The following is a 20,097-nucleotide window of genomic DNA, read 5'->3' as shown; positions in this document are numbered from 1 at the left end:
CAACCTCCTGAGTAGCTGGGACTGCAGGCATGTACCAACATGCCCAGCTAATTTTTTTTTTTTTTTTTTTTTTTTTTGAGACGGAGTCTGGCTCTGTCGCCCAGGCTGGAGTGCAGTGGCCGGATCTCAGCTCACTGCAAGCTCCGCCTCCCGGGTTTACGCCATTCTCCTGCCTCAGCCTCCCGAGTAGCTGGGACTACAGGCGCCACCACCACGCCCGGCTAGTTTTATGTATTTTTTAGTAGAGACGGGGTTTCACCGTGTTAGCCAGGCTGGTCTCGATCTCCTGACCTCGTGATCCGCCCGTCTCGGCCTCCCAAAGTGCTGGGATTACAGGCTTGAGCCACTGCGCCCGGCCATCCCAGCTAATTTTTTAAAATACCTTTTGTAGAGATGGGATCTGCCTATGTTGCCCAGGCTGGTCTTGAACTCCTGAGCTCAAGTGTTCCTCCTGCCTCGGCCTCTGAAAATGCTGGGAGTAATAGACATAAGCCACTGCATCCAGCCAGAAATTTAGTTTTGATACAGTATTATTTCATAAGTCACCGTTTATATTTAAATTTCTTTTTTTTTTTTCATAATTTCTTTCATAGCAGTTTTTTTCTTTCCTCAGGATCCATTCTGGAGTCATATATGACAATTAGTTTTAATTTTTTTTATTAGTTTACAATTAGTTTCATGACTCTTCTGGTCCCTTTTTTGACTTTTTTCTTTTTTTTTAAGAACACAAACCAGTTATTTTGTAGCATGCTTTCTGTCTTTTAAATTTACATCTTAGAGATAAAGAGGGTAGCCATATAGTTTTTGTCTGAACTAGGGGAGTGAAAGAGGGAATTAATAATTATATCAGGATAACAGGTAAAAACAGCACTATCTCAGAGAAACCAGACTATATAGTTACTGCACTTACAACTTTTTGGAAGAACTGGAGCTATAGTTCCCTGCTGTAGAGAATAAATCTGAATAACATAGTATATTTTCATGAATTATGAAAATGTTTAAATATCCTTAATGGATAATTAAGAGATAATTGACCTTGCCATGTAAATACTGCAAAATAAAAATTACAGATTAATTCTAAAATTAAAATTTTTTTTTAGACTGGGTGCAGTGGCTCACATCTATAATCCCAGCCTTTGGGAAGCTGAGGCAGGTGGATCATCTGAGGTCAGGAGTTCAAGACCAGCCTGGCCAACATGGTGAAAGCTTGCCTTCCACTAAAAATACAAAAATTAGCTGGGCCTAGTGGCAGGCGCCTGTAATCCCAGCTACTCAGGAGGCTGAGGCAGGAAAATTGCTTGAACTCGGGAGGCAGAGGTTTGCAGTGAGCTGAGATCGCGCCATAGCACTCCAGCCTGGGCGACAGAGTGAGACTTTGTCTCTCAAAAAGAAAAATAAATAAATAACTTTTATAGCTGGCTTAATAGCTTTTTTTTTTTTTTTTTTTTTTTTTTTGAGACGGAGTTTTGCTCTTGTTGCCCAGGCTGGAGTGCAGTGGCCCAATCTCAGCTCACTGCAACCTCTGCCTCCTGGGTTCAAGAGATTCTCCTGCCTCAGCCTCCCAAGTAGCTGGGACTACAGGCATGTGCCACCACGCCCAGCTAATACTGTATTTTTAGAAGAGACAGGGTTTCACCATGTTGGTCAGGCTGGTTTCGAACTCCTGACCTCAAGTAATCCACCCGCCTCAGCCTACTAAAGTGTTGGGATTACAAGTGTGAGCCACTGTGCCTGGTCTAGATAGCATTTCTACACAGCAAATTAATGCATTGAATTGCCTTGGCATGCATTTTTGTAACACTGTTTTGAAAGGTACATAGTGGATCATATCTGTTAAATGTATTGTCTGTGCTTTTAACATTTTGTAAACAGATGTATCACTTAGGATCAATGAGACCAGCAACTGCTTAGCTTAGTTGTTTACTTCTAAAAATGTTGTTTTTATTTCAGCTGGCTGCATAATGACTTAAAAGTGGCCCTTATAGGCAGTCCAGTGGACCTCACTTACAGATATGACCACCTGGGAGACTCCCCCAAAATTCTTCAAGACATTGCTTCGGGAAGTCATCCATTTAGCCAGGTGCTCTCAACTTATATGTATCTACTCTTGTTGATTTATTATTATTATTATTTAAACAACTGTTTTTGTAATAATCCTATGTGAGTGTTTTGGTGTTTTTTTTTTGAGACAGAGTCTCGCTCTGTCGCCCAGGCTGGAGTGTGGTGGTGCGATCTCGGCTCACTGCAAGCTCCGCCTCCCGGGTTCACGCCATTCTCCTGCCTCAGCCTCCCGAGTAGCTGGGACTACAGGTGCCCGCCACTGCGCCCAGCTAATTTTTTGTATTTTTAGTAGAGATGGGGTTTCACCATGTTAGCCAGGATGGTCTCGATCTCCTGACCTCGTGATCTGCCCATCTCGGCCTCCCAAAGTGCTGGGATTACAGGCGTGAGCCACCGCGCCCGGCTTATGTGAGTGTTAAAACGTACACCAGGCTGGGCGCAGTGGCTCACGCCTGTAATCCCAGCTCTTTGGGAGTCCAAGGCAGGCGGATCACCTGAGGTCAGGAGTTCAAGACCAGACTGGGCAACATGGTGAAACCCTGTCTCTACTAAAATACGGAAAAAAGTTAGCCGGGCGTGTCGGCATGCGCCTGTAGTACCAGCTACTTGGGAGGCTGAAGCAGGAGAATTGCTTGAACCCAGGAGGCGGAGGTTGCAGTGAGCCAAGATCGCGCCACTGTACTTCAGCCTGGGAGACAGAACGAGACTCCGTCCCACCCCCCAAAAAACTTATACCAATACAGAAAAGAACATGAGGAAGAAAGTATAACATTACCTAAAATCCCACTACCCCAAAACAGGTATTGATAAAGCATAATCATCTCTCCATTTATACAGAGAGCAAAGCAAGATGGCTGAATAGTCAAACAAAAATGAGATCATACTGTACATGCAGTTTTTATTTACCAGAGTTTAATTTTCTTGAAATTAGCTGAAAAGAAATCAAAGTAAAACTGGAAGAACTGCACTTTTAACTTCAGTTAAATCTTTCTTTACTACAAAAGGAGTTATTCCTTAACATTTTACCAGTCCTTCAATTTTCATTTCTGAGGTAATGTTTTTTTCATTTGAGTTCTTTCTTTAATTCATTTTGTTGTCGCCTTTATTGTTTTGCTTTTCCCAAAGGTGGCTCATGGGTGCCTGTATTCCTTGAGTTCTTGCTTGCTTGAGAATGTTTGTTCCTGAAGAGACAGCTTACCAGGATGTGAAATTTCAGGGTCAGACTTTTTTTTCCCCCCTTTCTAAGTTTTATAGGTCAGTGAAGAAGCATGTAAACGTTATTCCTCCACCCTGCCCCATACCCTGTCCTGATTATCTTCTTTGTTTTTTTCGTTGGTGGGGAGATGAAGTCTTGCTCTGTCACCCAGGCTGGAGTGCAGTGGCATGATCTTGGCTCATTTCAACCTCTGCCTCCCCGGTTCATTCTCCTGCCTCAGCCTCCCGAGTAGCTGGGACTACAGGCATGCACTACCACACCTGGCTAATTTTTGTATTTTTAGTAGAGATGGGGTTTCACCATATTGGCCAGGCCGGTCTCCAACTCCTAACTTTGTGATCCACCCACCTCAGCCTCCCAAAGTGCTGGGGTTCTGATTATCATTCTTGAAATTCAGTAACTTCAACAAAATATGTCTTAAAGGTGAAGACCTCACTATGAGACTATAAGGCAGAATGTACTTTCAGTCTAAAGGTACAAGGTTCTCTTTATTTTAGAATATATGTGTAGTGGTGGAGGTGATTAAAAAACTAAGGAGCTGGCCGGGCATGGTGGCTTACATCTGTAGTCCCAGCACTTTGGGAGGCCGAGGCAGGTGGATCACCCGAGGTTGGGAGTTTGAGACCAGCCTGACCAACATGGAGAAACCCAGTCTCTATTAAAAATACATAATTAGCTGGGCGTGGTGGCGCATGCCTGTAATCCCAGCTACTCAGGAGGCTGAGGCAGAGCAATCCCTTGAACCTGGGAGGCGGAGGTTGTGGTGAGCCGAGATTGTGCCATTGCACTCCAGCCTGGGCAACAGGAGCGAAACTGTCTCAAAAAAAACCACAAAAAAACAAAACTAAATTGTTTCTGGCCAGGTGTGGTGGCTCACGCCTATAATCCTAACACTTGGGGAGGCCGAGGTGGGCAGATCACCTGACGTCAGGAGTTTGAGACCAGCCTGGCCGACATGGCGAAACCCCATCTCTACTAAAAATACAAAAATTAGCTGTGTGTGGTGGTAGGTGCCTGTAATCCCAGCTTCTCGGGAGGCTGAGGCTGGAGAATTGCTTGAACCCAGGAGACAGAGGTTGCAGTGAGCTGAGATGCCATTGCACTCCAGCCTAGGTGACAAGAGTGAAACTCCATCTCAAAAAAAAAGAAAAAAAACCCCTAAAAACTAAGGAGTTTCTGTTTGTCACACAAAGGGGTCTGGAGGTAGGCAATTGAAAGCTGATGCAGGCTGGGTGCGGTGGCTCATGCCTATAATTCAAGCACTTTGGGAGGCCGAGGCGGGCAGATCACAAGGTCAGGAGTTTGAGACCAGCCTGACCACCATGGTGAAACCCCGCCTCTACAAAAAACAAAAAAAAAACAAAAAAAAAACAAAAATTAGCCGGGTGTGGTGGCCCGCGCCTGTAATCCTAGCTACTTGGGAAGCTGGGGCCGGAGAATCACTTGAACCCGGGAGGCAGAGGTTGCAGTGAGCTGAGCTCGCGCCATTGGACTCCAGCCTGGGTGACAGTGACACTCCATCTCATAAAAACAAAAAGAAAAAAAAAAGCTGATGCAGTTGTCCAAGGATATCTAGAGAGCCTGCCTTCCTGCTTTGCTGTCGTCAGTTCATTTGCTTGCTCACATGTGATTGTGTGTCTCTTTCTCCTTGTGGTTCCAAGATGGTTGCTTCACTTAAACAGTCTCAGGTGTAGGGAAGAAGGTGATGTGCAAGAGGATGAAGTAGCAAAGCACAACTTCTTTATTTTGAGTAGAAAAAAAATTATGATTAAAAGATCAAAAATATTTAAAAATATTCAGTGACAAATCTTCCTTTCTCCTCTCTAATTTCCATCCCCATGTGGTAGGTGATTACTATTTTCAAAGAACCTTTTCTTTTCTTTTCTTTTTTTCTTTTTTTTTTTTGAAACAGTCTTGCTGTGTCCCCAGGCTGGAGTGCAGTACGGTGGCGTGATCTCGGCTCACTGCAGCCTCAGTCTCCCAGGTTCAAGCGATTCTTGCCTTAGCCTCCCGAGTAGCTGCGACTACAGGCACATGCCACCATGCCCAGCTAATTTTTTTATTTAGTAGAGACAGGGTTTTACCATGTTGGCCAGGATGGTTTCGGTCTCCTGACCTCGTGATCTGCCCATGTTGGGCTCCCAGAGTGCTGGGATTACAGGCGTGAGCCACTGTGCCTGGCCTGAGAACATTTTCTTCTGTAACAGATTTAAATATATTTTTCGTTAATTCTGTAACCTTCATTAAGAACTCTTTTTTTTTTTTTGAGACAGAGTCTCGCTCTGTCACCCAGGCTGGAGTGCAGTGGCCGGATCTCAGCTCACTGAGCTCCGCCTCCCGGGTTCACGCCATTCTCCTGCCTCAGCCTCCCGAGTAGCTGGGACTACGGGCGCCCGTCACCACGCCTGGCTAATTTTTCGATGTGGGCCGGGCGCAGTGGCTCACGCCTGTAATCTCAGCGCTTTGGGAGGCCGAGACGGGCGGATCACGAGGTCAGGAGATCGAGACCATCCTGGCCAACATGGTGAAACCCCGGCTCTACTAAAAAATAAAAAAAATTAGCTGGGTTTTAGTGCATGGCCTGTAGTCCCAAGCTACTCGAGGCTGGAGGCAGGAGAATGGTGTGAACCGCAGGCAGAGCTGTGGTGAGCTGGGCGATCGTGCCACTGCACTCCAGCTCGGGCGACTGAGCTGCAGACTCTGTCTCAAAAAAAGGCCGGGCGTGGCCTTCAGCCCCTGTAATCCCAGCACTTTGGGAGGCCGAGACGGGTGGATCACAAGGTCAGGAGATCACCACCGGCCACATGCAAACCCCTGGCTCTGCACTAAAAATACTGAAACTGAAGCCAAGGAGCAGGGCGGACGCCTGTAGTCCCAGCTACTCGGGAGGCTGAGGCAGGAGAATGGCGTGAACCCGTGAGCTGAGATCCGGCCACTGCACTCCAGCCTGGGCGACAGAGTGAGACTCCGTCTCAAAAAAAAAAACAAACAAACAAACAAAAAAGAACTCTTAATGTGGTGGCTCACACCTGTAATCCCAGCACTTTGGGAGCCCAAGGCAGGCAAATCACCTGAAGTCAGGAGCAAGACCAGCCTGGGCAACACGGTGAAACCCTGTCTCCACTAAAAAATACAAAAAAAGGCCGGGCGCGGTGGCTCAAGCCTGTAATCCCAGCACTTTGGGAGGCCGAGACGGGTGGATCACGAGGTCAGGAGATCGAGACTATCCTGGCTAACACGGTGAAACCCCGTCTCTACTAAAAAATACAAAAAACTAGCCGGGCGTGGTGGCGGGTGCCTGTAGTCCCAGCTACTTGGGAGGCTGAGGCAGGAGAATGGCGTGAACCCGGGAGGCGGAGCTTGCAGTGAGCTGAGATCTGGCCACTGCACTCCAGCCCGGGCGACAGAGCCAGACTCCCTCTCAAAAAAAAAAAACAAACAAAACAAAACAAAAAAAAAAACGAACTAGCTGGGCATGGTGGCACGTGCCAGTAATCCCAGCTACTCGGGAGGCTGAGGCAAAATAGTAGCTTGAACCTGGGAGGTGGAGGCTACAGTGAACTGAGATCATGCCACTGTGCTCCAGCCTGGGCAACAGAGTAAGTGTCTGTCTAAAAAGAAAAAAAAAAAGAACTCTTAACAATGCAGATGTTGAATCTTCTTTTCTATATATATATTTTTAAGGTCTCACTCTATTGCCTAGGCTGTAGTGCAATGGCAGAATTGTAGCTGACTGTAGCCTCAAACTCCTGGGCTTAAGCAGTCCTCCCACCTAAGCCTCCCCTGTAGCTGGGTCTGCATGCCTACACCACCGTGCCCAGCTAATTTTTATATTTTTTTGTATAGATGGGGCTTATTGTGATGCCCAGTCTGGCCTCAAACTCCTGGCCTCAAGTGATTCTCCCACCTCAGCCTCCTAAAGTGTTGGGATTACAAGCATGAGCCAACCTTGCCTGGCTTTTCATATCTGTGTTTTTTTTCTTTTTCCATTTATTTTGTATCCTGTACCCTGTCTTTCCTGTCCCTGTATTTAATCATGTTTTCTTTCTTTTCCTTTCTTTTTGTTTTTTGTTTTTTTGTTTTTTGTTTTTGAGATGGTCTGGCTATCACCCATGCTGGAGTGCAATGGTGCTGTCTTGGCTCACTGCAGCCGCCTCTGGGACCACAGGTGCACACCACCATGCCTGGCCAATTTTTTGTAGAGACGAGGTTTTGCCACGTTGCCCAGGCTGCACTTGAACCCATGGACTCAAGTCATCCACCCACTTTGTCCTCCCAAAGTGTTGCGATTACAAGCGTGAGCCACTGCACCTGGCCTATTTAGTTTTTTATTGTTTCTGGACTGGTATTTATCTCTATTATTTGTTTCTCTTCCAGTTCTTTCCTGAATTCGGTGATGAAAATCCCCTTACGATATAATATTCTCTATAGTGTTGCTTCTTTGAGTTTTTAAGTGAGAAAGAGTGTGTTATATTTCAGTATCTTTGAGACTATTAAAAACTATTTCTCTCAACTATTCACATTTCCTTGGCAAGTTCCTATTAATGTATTCCTCTTTATAATATCTCAGCATAATTTCCATGCTGATTCTTTGTGGCCAGCTATTTACTGAAGAGTGACACAAAGGATGAGTGGGAAAATGAGATGTGTATTCTATAACTCTACACGTTTTGTTTTGTTTCGTCAACAGTCTCACTCTGTTGCCCAGGCTGGAGCACAATGGCACAATCTTGGCTCACTACAGCCTCCGTCTCCCAGGTTCAAGCAATTATCGTGCCTCAGCCTCCTGAGTAGCTGGGGCTACAGGTACATACCACCGCACCTGGTAAATTTTTTTGTATTTTTAGTAGAGACGGGGTTTTGCCATGTTGGCCAGGCTGGTCTCAAACTCCTGTCCTCAAGTGATCCACCCACCTCAGCCTCCCAAAGTGTTGGGATTACAGGCGTGAACCACCGCACCCAACCTATAACTTTACATCTTATTTGCCATCTTCTGTGAAATCTGTAGTTTCCTTTACTCTTGGGATGCATTCTCCCAGTTTTTGTCGTTCAGAGTTACTATGGTTTAAAACAAAGGCTTAAAATTGTAGGTATTTAATATTGTGCTCTAGTGATCATTGCTTTCCCTGCCTCCTCCTCCCTGTCTGTGGCGTGGTAAGTAGATGGAAGATAGTAGACGTGATATTAAGCATGGTTTTTCCTATTCTTTAATACCATCTGAATCTCTGAAGAGAAGTTCCCCAATTTTTCTGGAACCTGCCCATAGTTATTCTGACCACAGGATAATTTGCTAAGCTTTTTATTTTGAATAATTACTTTTAGAAAACATGTCTTAGCTGATACTCACTCAGGCATTTCACAGTAGCATTGGCAAGATGCTTTGGATTAAACTAAATCTGGTTGTATATGTGTGTCTATATGTTGGGCTAGCAAATTGAAAACCTTCATGTTAGACCTAAGAATTAGGACAACGTATATTGTTGAGGCAAATGTGGTTAGATGTTCAGCTTACTTGTAATATTTTAAAATCAAAGTTTTTTTTTTTTTTTTTTTTTTTAATAGGTCCTAAAGGAAGCTAAAAAACCAATGGTGGTTTTAGGCAGTTCTGCACTCCAAAGAAATGATGGAGCAGCAATTCTTGCAGCTGTCTCTAGCATTGCACAAAAGATTCGGATGACTAGTGGTGTTACTGGCGATTGGAAAGTTATGAATATCCTTCATAGGTTTGTTGAGTAATTGCTTTATATACTATAAATTCAAGTAATTTTGTATATATGTATGTGTTCCTGATACACTGTTAAATTTAATTTACAAACAACATTTAGCAACATTATCCCAGTTACACATGTGAAATATAGACCTTTACTCTGTGAGAAGAGCCCAAGATGATAAGAAATATTAAAAATATTTGAAATAGAGTAAGTGTTGAGAAAAAAAGTGAAGTACTTTAAAAATTGTTATATTAGTTATACCTTGGTTCAAAAATTACAAGTTCTTTAATTAAATGATAAAAATGTAAGCTAATATGAGAATTCAGCTGAAGGATTTCTTTTTTTTCTTTTTAATTATTTGTTTTTTTGTTTTGAGACAGGGTCTCAGTGCAGTGGTGTATTCATAGTCCACTGTAGCCCTGACTTCCTGAGTTCCAGTGATCCTCCCACCCCTGCCTCCCAAGTATTAAATGGCTAAAACTACAGGTGCATGCTGCACACCCAGCTAATTTTTTGTTTTTGTAGAGATGAGGTCTCACTATGTTGCCTAGGTTGATCTCAAACTCCTGGGCTCAGGCGCTCCTTCCGCCTCAGCCTCCCAAACTGCTGGGATTATAAGCGTGAGGCACTGTACCTGGCCTTTATTTCTAACCACATCAATAATGCAGGCTTAATTTAGGTAAGTTGAAAAGAGACAAACGTGCAGAAATGGAGCTGATCCTTATTCTACAATGTGTAGATAATTATTATTGCTATTTTCATTCATTTTCTTCTAGTTTTTCTTTTTACCCTATGTAATATTTTATTTTATTTTTTTGAGACCAGAGTCTCACTCTGTTGCCCAGGCTGAAGTACAGTGGCACGATCTTGGCTCGCTGCAGCCTCCACCTCCCAGGTTCAAGTGATCCGTCTGCCTCAGCCTCCCAAGTAGCTGGGATTATTGGCATGTGCCACCACACCTGGCTAATTTTTTTATTTTTTATTTATTATTATTATTATTATTATTATTTTTGAGATGGAGTATTGCTCTGTCGCCCAGGCTGGAATGCAATGGCACGATCTTGGCTTACTGCAACCTCCACCTCCCAAGTTCAAGCAATTCTCCTGCCTCAGCCTCCTGAGTATCTGGGACTATAGGCACGTGCCACTATGCCAGGCTAATTTTTTGTATTTTTAATAGAGACGGGGTTTCACCATGTTCGCCAGGCTGGTCTCAAACTCCTGACCTCAGGTGATCGCCCCCTCCTTGGCCTCTCAAAGTGCTAGGATTACAGATATGAGCCACTGTGCCTAGCAGCTATGTAATATTTTTTAGTTACATAGGTGAAATTATACTGTGGATACAATTTTGTATCCTGGTTTTAATAGGTTTTCGTTGCCAAATAAGAATTTCCTACTATGGTCAGAAGTTTTTTTCTAGAAATTGTTTGTAAATAAAAAACGATAATAGCTGATTGATATCATGAATATACTATAAAATTTTTTAGCCATTTTCTTCTTTTTAACATGTATGTTGATGGTAGTTTTTAACTTCTTAGATAATACAGTGATACACAGATACATTTTCACTTGAAATTATCTTCGTAGGAAATATTTCTAGAAGTAAAACTGTTGGGGCACACAGGATACATTCCTGAGCCTTTCAAAGCATGCTTCCAACTTGTTTTAGGTCTTCAGAATGGCTACTATTTCTAGATAGTTATTTAGCAAGCTATACCAAAACAACAATTCTGCTATTCAAAGTATATTTATTCTAGACCTCTTCTTTAAAAAATTATTTTCTGCTTATAAGAGTAATGTATATCATAGAAAAAATTTCCGTAAGGTTTTGGTTTTCTCATTATGGTTTTCTCTGAATTATAGTTTAATGAGTGGTTTTTCAATTTCTCCCTTTTGATTTTTGAAATCATCTGATTTTTCTCTTATGAATATGTATGGCTTATCATGTTTTATGTCTTACTGTATTGAATAGGAATCAGACTTAAAGCAATTACAGTTGGCATAAAATTTCTAGAATTATTTCATTCAATGCTATGTCATGGAGAGACAGAGTGTCCTAAGAATCTGACATTTCTTTGGTTGCCATTTGCAAAACAGTAAAAGACTGCTGTTTCTGGTTTTGGCATCTATTTTAAATGGGTAGAAGTGGGATTTTTTGGCCAGGTGTGGTGGCTCATGCCTGTAATCCCAGCACTTTGGGAGGCCAAGGTGGGTGGATCACCTGAGGTCAAGAGTTCAAGACCAGCCTGGCCAACATGATGAAACCCCATTCTCTACTGAAAATACAAAAATTAGCTGGGTGTGGTGGCACGTGCCTATAGTCCCAGCAACTTGGGAGTGTGAGGAAGGAGAATCGCTTGAATCCAGGAGGCAGAGGTTACAGTGAGCCAAGATCATGCCACTGCACTCCAGCCTGGGCAACAAAGTGAGACTCTATCTCCGATAAAAAAATAAAATAAAATGGGTTTTTTGACATTGTTGAAAGGAAATTATTCCAAGAATCACATTTAATTTTTTACATTGAAAACACTGCAGTTATGGTAAAATTCCGTAATTGTTTTGCAGGATTGCAAGTCAAGTAGCTGCTTTGGACCTTGGCTATAAACCTGGGGTGGAAGCAATTCGGAAGAACCCTCCCAAGGTGCTGTTTCTCCTGGGAGCAGATGGAGGTTGTATCACACGACAGGATTTGCCAAAGGATTGTTTCATTATTTATCAAGGTAAGTATCACCTGTGACACTGGAAACAAAAGAGGGTAGTACATTGTGTATGTTAGAAACCATTTAGTAATATATTTAGTGAATTGAATGTTTTCCATTTGAGAATTTTGCCTCCCCCTACTCCCCCTTCTTTTTTTTTTTAAACAAACCGCAAGTATTGTTAGTTACATAATTGATACTGCTTTTAAGAATTATTACCTGCTGGGTGCGGTGGCTCATACCTGTAATCCCAGCACCTTGGGAGGCCAAGGCGGGTGGATCACCTGAAGTCAGGAGTTCAATACCAGCCTGACCAACATGGTAAAACTCTGTCTCTACTAAAAATATAAAAATTAGCCAAGCGTGGTGGCGGGTGCCTATAATCCCAGCTACTCAGGAGGCTGAGACAGGAGAACTGCTTGAACCTGGGAGGCAGAGATTGTAGTCAGCCAAGATCATGCCATTGTACTCCACCCTAGGCAATAAGAGTGAAACGTCCTCTCAAAAAAAAAAAAAAAAGTTAAACCGAAATATATGAACTGAATCCTGTTCCTTGGGTGCTGTGGCTCATGCTGTAATCCCAGCACTTTGCGAGGTTGAGGCAGGAGGATTCGTTGAGCCAAGGAGTTCTAGACCAGTCTGGGCAACATAGGGAGACCCTGTTTCTACAAAAAATTAAAAATTAGCTAGGCATAATGCTGCATGTCTGTGATCCCAGCTACTTAGGAGGTTGAAGTGGGATGATCACTTGAGCTCAGCAGGTTGAGGCTGCAGTGAGCCATGATCACGCCACTGTGCTCCAGCCTGGGTGATAGAGCAACAAAAAAATGTTATTTTAAATAAAAATATAAACAAACTAAAATCCTGTTTTTAGTCCTTTAAGAAATAATCATTGATGACAATTTTGATATACGGACTTCATAACATCTTCATACGCATACACAAATGTGCACAAATTATATTAAACTATGTATTATTCTACAACTTTCTTACATTTGATTCAGATGTTTCTAAAGGTCTTCTTTTCTGAATAAAATAACTTGTTTCTTCTGCTAGTTGTTATTAATGGGTGGTAGTGTTTCCAAATTTTTCTGTAATTTTTTATGCCTTTTTCAGTATTACTGTCATATTCCTGTCTTTGCATCCCCCCCCCCCCATTTCAGTCTACTTTACCAAATTTCACAAACTGGTAGATCTGAGCAGTTCTACTTTGCAAGCATTTCTACTTTGTAAGCATCAGTATACTTATTTGCCTATTTTGTATGTGTGTATGATATTATACATGTTTGTATTTGCATAAAATAGTCTGAGAAGATATTTTTTTTTCTTTTTAAAAGAATTTTTTTTGAGACAGAGTCTCACTCTGTCACCCAGGCTGGAGTGCAGTGGCGTGATCTCAGCTCACTGCAGCTTCTGCCTCATGGGTTCAAATGATTCTCCTGCCTCAGCCTCTTGAGTAGCTGGGATTACAGGCACACACCACCTCATTGGGCTAATTTTTTTGTATTTTTAGTAGAGATGGAGTTTCACCATGTTGGCCAGGCTGGTCACAAACTCCTGGCCTCAAGTCATCTGCCCGCCTTGGCCTCCCAAAGTGCCGGGATCACAGGCATGAGCCACCACGCCTGGCCCCCCAAATGCTTTAACAATAATTTTCTTTGGGGCTCATGCCTGTAATCCCAGCACTTTGGGAGACTGAGGTGGGCGGATCACGAGGTCAGGAGATCAAGACCATCTTGGTTAACATGGTGAAACCCCATCTCTGCTAAAAATACAAAAAATTAGCTGGGCGTGGTGGCGGGCACCTGTAGTCCCCGCTACTCGGGAGGCTGAGGCAGGAGAATGGCGTGAACCCAGGAGGCGGAGCTTGCAGTGTGCTGAGATTGCACCACTGCACTTCAGCCTGGGCCACAGAGCAAGACTTCATCTCAAAATAATAATAATAATTTTATTTGGGAAAGAAGTTGAATTAGGAGTGAGGTGGGCTTTAATTTTTTATTACTTCAGTACTGCTTTATTTTAGTTTTAAAAACTTTTGTGACTTTACAAAATGGGATTTAAAATGATATATACTGTCTTCATGTACAGTAGAAAATCAGTTTTTAATAAAATTTTGGTTTGCCATTTTCCATCTTTGTACAGGACATCATGGTGATGTTGGGGCTCCCATAGCTGATGTTATTCTCCCAGGAGCTGCTTACACAGAGAAGTCTGCTACATATGTCAACACTGAGGGTAGAGCTCAGCAGACTAAGGTAGCAGTGACACCTCCTGGCTTGGCAAGAGAAGACTGGAAAATTATAAGAGCACTCTCTGAGGTATAATTTCTGAGTCATTTCTTAGTGGTGCTACTAAAGGGATATTTGATATTTTAGCCTGTGAGAATGATTTTCAAAGTCAAGGAAGATGCCTATCTGAAATGCAGAGATGATTTGAATAATTTCTATAGGAAACATGTATTCAGAAACAGGAATTCCAAGGTTACAGTGAGCTCTCATTGCATCGCTGCACTCCAGCCTGAGGGACAGAGTAGGACCCTGTCTCTTAAAAAATAAAGGAATTTGAAATTTATTTTATTTTATTTTATTTATTTTTGAGACAGTTTTCCTCTATTGCCCAGGCTGGAGTGCAGTGGCGTGATCTCGGCTTACTGCAACCTCCATCTCCCGGTGTCAAGCAATTCTTCTGCCTCAACTTCCCGAGTAACTGGGATTACAGACATGTACCACCAAGCCCTGCTAATTTTTGTATTTTTAGTAGAGATGGGGTTTCGCCATGTTGGCCAGGCTGGTCTCGAACTCCTGGCCTCAAGCAGTTCTCCCACCTCGGTCTCCCAAAGTGTTGGAATTACAGGTGTGAACCACTGCACCTGGCCTGAAATTGGTGATTTTATTGTTGAAAATTGTTGACTTGTCTTTTGCCTGAAAATAGGTCTGTTAGTTCTATATTGATGTAAAAGTAAGCATCCTGACTTTTAAAATAATAATACATCGTAAACTTTGTGTATTGTTAATAACAGGTTAGCAGAAACATTTGGATTTAGCATAGCATTGTCTCTTTAATCATTTCATAGAGTCACTAATTTGTGTTCCCTGTTTAACTGCTTCCTTCATAAATGTATGTCTATTAACGGACACCAATAGGTTTTTCAGTAGTGCTGCATTATTTCACCATAGTTACGGTTATCTATTATTTGACATTTTTAAGTATTAAAGCTTTTTGTTGTTTTTGGGGACCTGACATGTTATAGATTGCTGGAATAACTCTTCCATATGATACTCTGGATCAAGTAAGGAACAGATTGGAAGAAGTCTCTCCTAATCTTGTTCGATATGATGATATTGAAGGGGCTAATTACTTCCAGCAAGCAAATGAGCTCTCAAAGGTAACAGCTTGCCTATGAGCAGTTTTCATAATGTTGTGTCTACTGGTGTAACAGTACTAGTTTTTCACATTATTGTTGGTCTCTTGTTTTTTGTGCAGCTAGTGAACCAGCAGCTTCTTGCTGACCCACTTGTTCCACCTCAGCTAACTATAAAAGACTTCTACATGACAGGTATGTAATTGTCAACATGACTCTGCCAAATATGAAAGGTAAGGAGTAATCAGATCACCTCATTTGGTGTTATAATTCCAATTTGTGATTGATAGTGTTTGCAATTCTTAATCTTTGAAGGTTTTTAAACATTGGAACTAACGTAAGCATGTTTTCTGATTCTACTCTAGTTTTTTTGTTTCTGAAATGTAAGCAAAGTTTGAAAATCCAAACAATTAATAGATTTTAAATATAAAATTTTGCTGTTGTAAGGAAAGTCACTGTGTAGCAATTTAGGGTGAATTTTCCAAAGTGGCAAATACCTGAAGGTTTTTCGGAGAATTATAGGTGGAAGAATCAAAACATTTAAATGTGAAACATGTTAAACACTGCTCCTGATGTAAAGTGTTAGGAATGTTTTTAAGGAACGCAGACAAACTGAAACTTGTTTATTGCAGATTCTTAGAACAGTTGATATAGCATCTAGGCTATGAGGTATTTAATAGTTGATAGATTATTTTAACTAATTTTCTAAAAGCACATAGAACTCTTTTAATGTTTTTATATAGTTTGTATCTAAGATTTTTTTAATAGATATTTTAGTTAGATGATAAAGATTACCTTCATTGTAAAATAATAGCTATGCTCAAAAGCACAACAAAAAATCACTTCTACAATACTTATCTGCAAACTTATGAAGACAAAGAAGGAAACAACAGACACTGTAGTCAACATGAGGATGGAGAGTGGGAGGAGGGAGAGGTGCAGAAAAGATAAGTCTTGGGTACTGGGCTTAATTCCTCGGTGATGAAATATTCTGTACAACAAATCCCCGTGACATGAGTTTACCTGTGTAAAAAACCTTCACATGTACCCCTGAACCTAAAAGCTTAAAAAAAAAAAAAAAAAAAAAAAAAATCACTACGTTCCCACTATCAAGAAATAACTATAATTTTTTTAGTCACTCTTCCTCCAGGGACATACATATACATTATATACATATAATAGTATATTAATAATTATATATTGTTATTTATATGTAATTATTACTATATACGTGTACATGTGTATGTGTATGTATAATTTTTGAGATGACATTTTATTCTGTCACCCAGGCTGGAGAGCAGTGGCGCAATCTTGGCTCACTGCAACCGTTGCCTCCTGGGCTGAAGCGATCCTCCCACCTCAGCCTCCTGAGTAGCTAGGACTGTAGGCGCATACCACCACATCCAGCTAATTTTTGTATTTTTTGTAGAGACAGGGTTTCGCCATGTTACCCAGGCAGATCTCAAACTCCTGGACTCAAGCAGTCCACCCACCTCAGCCTCCCAAAGTGCTGGGACAACAGGCGTGAGCCACCACCCCTGGCCTATATATTTTTTATTTAAACAAAAAGTGAGATTAGGCCAGGTGCAGTGGTTCATGCCTGTAATTCCAGCATTTTGGGAGGCTGAGGGGGGCAGATGGCTTGAATCCAGGAGTTTCAGACCAGGCTGGAAGTGAGATTATTCACTTGGGGGTTCGGGTTGATAGCTTTATTGAAATATAATTCACATACCCTAAAATTTACTCATGAAGTGCACAATTCAATGTATTTTAGTACCTATGCTGTTTTGTAACCTTTTTTCAATTATAGTATTGTACATATTTTTCCTATATTTTATTTATTTATTTTTTATTTTTTTGAGACAGAATCTTGCTGTGTCACCCAGGCTGGAGTGCAGTGGTGCGATCTTGGCTCACTGCAAGCTCCGCCTCCCGAGTTCACGCCATTCTCATGCCTCAGCCTCCCGAGTAGCTGGGACTATAGGCACCCGCCACCACGCTCGGCAAATTTTTTGTTTTTAGTAGAGATGGGATTTCACCATATTAGCCAGGATGGTCTCGATCTCCTTACCTCGTGATCTGCCCGCCTCGGCCTCCCAAAGTGCTGGGATTACAGGCCTGAGCCACCATGCCCGGCCCTTCCTATGTTTTTAAACTTTTTAATAATTTTTTAATGGCTGCATACTGGTGCACTGTCTAGCTGTTCTATAGTTATTTGATTGTTTCCAGGGATAGTTATTGAAAGCATTTGGCCAGTAAGGGGTTTATCGTTGGAATCTGTTGGTTACATATAATTATATATACTTGCATAGGGCCTTATAATCTTTTTTTCCTCCTGAATATGTGCAGCATTAAAGTTTTAGTATGTGCCTTTTAAAAAGTTGTATTATTGAAATGGCATTTTATTAATATCTTTCAGATTCAATTAGCAGAGCCTCACAGACAATGGCCAAATGTGTCAAAGCTGTCACAGAGGGTGCCCAGGCAGTAGAGGAACCATCCATATGCTGAAGTATCTACTAGGATCCCAGTTTTGCCGCAGATAATTGATGAACAACTATAGTGCAGTGATCCTTTACAGGTTTATTTCTTTGTAAAAAAAAAAAAAATCTGAATCATGTAATATTTAAGGTTATACTATGCCTATTTGAAAATGATATTAGTTATCAACTTTGCAGTTTGAAAAACATGTATTGTGTGTAAAGGTTAAATAATAAAACTTTATGCAGATGCTCTTAAAAGCATTGATAACCTTTGTGATGCATATAAAGAAATCCTTAAAGTATGAGTTGTTGACTTATCTTCGTAAATAATTTATGTCTATAAAATGGATGAAATGAAAAGAGTTCCAGTTAAAACCCACTTTTTTCTAGTGCTTAAGAAAAGATTTAAGCACTTTGTCAAGCTGGGTAAATAGGAAAAATATATAATCATGCTCAGACATGTATCTGGGATAATTTAATAATAATCATAGTAACAATGGCTAATGATAATTTAGCTTTATGATGTTTGCTGAGCACTCTGGTTTTACACGTATTATCTTCTTTTGTTCTTGCTACAACCCTGTGAGATAGTAATATTATCTCATTTTTCTGATGAAGACTGAAGCCTGGGTATATTAAATAGCTTGCCCAAGGCCAAGCAGCAAAAGTCACTGACTGAAACCTACTTCTTATTTACTCCAAAGTCTGTTGTTCTTAACTGCAGCGTATTATTTCCTCTCATTAATATTGATTCTATAGGTTGTTACTTCTAAAAATTAGTATTGAGTTTAATGGTGAACACATTTTTCTATTTTCTCTTGAATCTGCTTCTGTAATGTTATGGTGATTTATGTGGCTTTTTTTTTTTTGTATAAGTTATACATGTATGCATGTATACTTATGAGATCTCCTTTGGAATGAGGGAGGTCTCAAGAGACATAATTTAGATTCTCATTGATGTTCTGTATTCATTATCCTAACACCATCTGTAGTGTTAAATCAACTAAATTATTTCAGTAATAGGAGACAAAACAACCAGCTTTCATAAGTTTTAATTGTCAAAACGAAAAAGAATCAGAATAAGGATCACTGAGAATTTTTTTTTTAAAGGAAGTAAAAATTTTACAATTAGATAATTAAAGGTAGATTTTTTTTTTTTTTTTAAATCTAAGGCTGGGTGTGGTGGGCTCACGCCTGTAATCCCAACACTTTGGGGGACCGAGGTGGGTGGATTGCTTGAGCCCAGGAGTTGGAGACCAGTCTGGGCAACATGGTAAAACCCATCTCTAGAAAAATTACAAAAATTAGCTGGGTATGGTGGTGTACACCTATAGTCTCAGCCACTTGGAAGGCTGAGGTGGGAGGATCACCTGACCCAGGAGGTTGAGGCTACAGTGAGCCATGATTGTGCTGCTGCATTCCAGCCTGGGCAACACAGCAAGATTTTGTCTCCAACAAACAAAAGTATGTTCACAATTTTTTTGTTTTGTAATCCTTATTCTTTTCTGCTTTCATTAAAGACTCAGCCCAAATATAGGATGCCCTTTTCCCTTTGTTTTCTTTTTGAGATGGAGTCTTACTCTGTCACCCAAGGCTGGAATGCAGTGGCATGATCTTGGCTCTCTGCAATCACCACCTCCCTGATTCAAGCGATTCTCCTGCCTCAGCCTCCCCGGTAGCTGGGATTACAAGCACCTGCCACCACACCCGGCTAATTTTTGTATTTTTAGTAGAGACGGGGTTTCACCATGTTGGCCAGGCTGGTCTTGAACTCCTGACCTCAGGTGATTTACCCACCTCGGCTTCTCAAAGTGCTAGGATTACAGGCGTGAGCCACCGCGCCCAGTCTAGGATGTCGTTTTTCTGATACAGCAAAGGATAAGGTTTTAGAATAATAGTATGTCACAATATCTTTAAAAACAGAAGGTCCAGTGGCTCACACCTGTAAGCCCAGCATTTTGGGGGTTCAAGGCAGGAGGATCAGTTGAGGCCAGGAGTTCAAGACCAGACTGGACTGCATAGCAAGATCCTATTTCTAAAAAAAAATGTAAAACTTAAAATTGCACAAAATGTGTCACCTGTACCAGCTTTTAGAACTGTTTATCTTTTCCTCCTTAGTGATACATTATGAAGTTGTGTGCTTTGCCTAAAATGTCCAGTTGCCTGAAGTTGTATAAATTCTTGCCAAAAGTGTTTGCACTTAATACAAACTTCCCATCTCTTACCTCTTAGCACTGTGCTTATCTTGAGGGGACATAGTCCCAGTTTTGTATTTTACATAATACTCTTAGTGAGTATGTGTAGACTTCATATGGTTGTGGGTAAGAGAATACTGCATTGAGATAGAAAAGATGATATATGGCTAAGTTGATCCAGGATTCTTCGGCTACCTGCTAGGCAGCTTGCGGTGAACAATCATAATCTCTAAAAAATACCTGGTCTGGGCTGGGCTTAGTGGCTCACACCTGTAATCCCAGCACTTTGGGAGGCTGAGGTGGGCAGATCACTTGAGGTCAGGAGTTTGAGACCAGCCTGGCCAACATGGTGAAACCCTGTCTCTACTAAA

The 20,097-nt window shown here is 41.5% G+C and overlaps 1 protein-coding gene across 5 annotated transcripts in view; it reads left to right on the top strand.

Annotated features, from left to right (window-relative positions):
* NDUFS1 (NADH:ubiquinone oxidoreductase core subunit S1) overlaps positions 1–17,833 on the top strand; it is a 35,101-nt gene extending 17,268 nt beyond the window's left edge. For 4 of the 5 annotated variants that reach the window (XM_003907845.3, XM_021923903.1, XM_003907848.4 and 1 more), the window contains 7 exons: positions 1,951–2,080; positions 8,840–9,000; positions 11,554–11,708; positions 13,830–14,005; positions 14,938–15,072; positions 15,171–15,243; positions 17,468–17,833. In XM_003907845.3, the coding sequence (XP_003907894.1) occupies positions 1,951–2,080; positions 8,840–9,000; positions 11,554–11,708; positions 13,830–14,005; positions 14,938–15,072; positions 15,171–15,243; positions 17,468–17,559 (922 nt within the window). In that variant the 3' untranslated portion in view covers positions 17,560–17,833. The remainder of the gene's footprint in view (positions 1–1,950; positions 2,081–8,839; positions 9,001–11,553; positions 11,709–13,829; positions 14,006–14,937; positions 15,073–15,170; positions 15,244–17,467) is intronic. The other variant, XM_021923904.1, reaches the window with a different exon arrangement.
* Positions 17,834–20,097: the final 2,264 nt, after the last annotated feature.

The sequence above is a fragment of the Papio anubis genome, chromosome 10 (genome assembly GCF_008728515.1).
Source record: "Papio anubis isolate 15944 chromosome 10, Panubis1.0, whole genome shotgun sequence".
Classification (NCBI taxonomy): Eukaryota; Metazoa; Chordata; class Mammalia; order Primates; family Cercopithecidae; genus Papio; species Papio anubis.
Note: the sequence above shows the minus strand (reverse complement) of the source record. Positions and strands in the feature narration are given on the sequence as shown.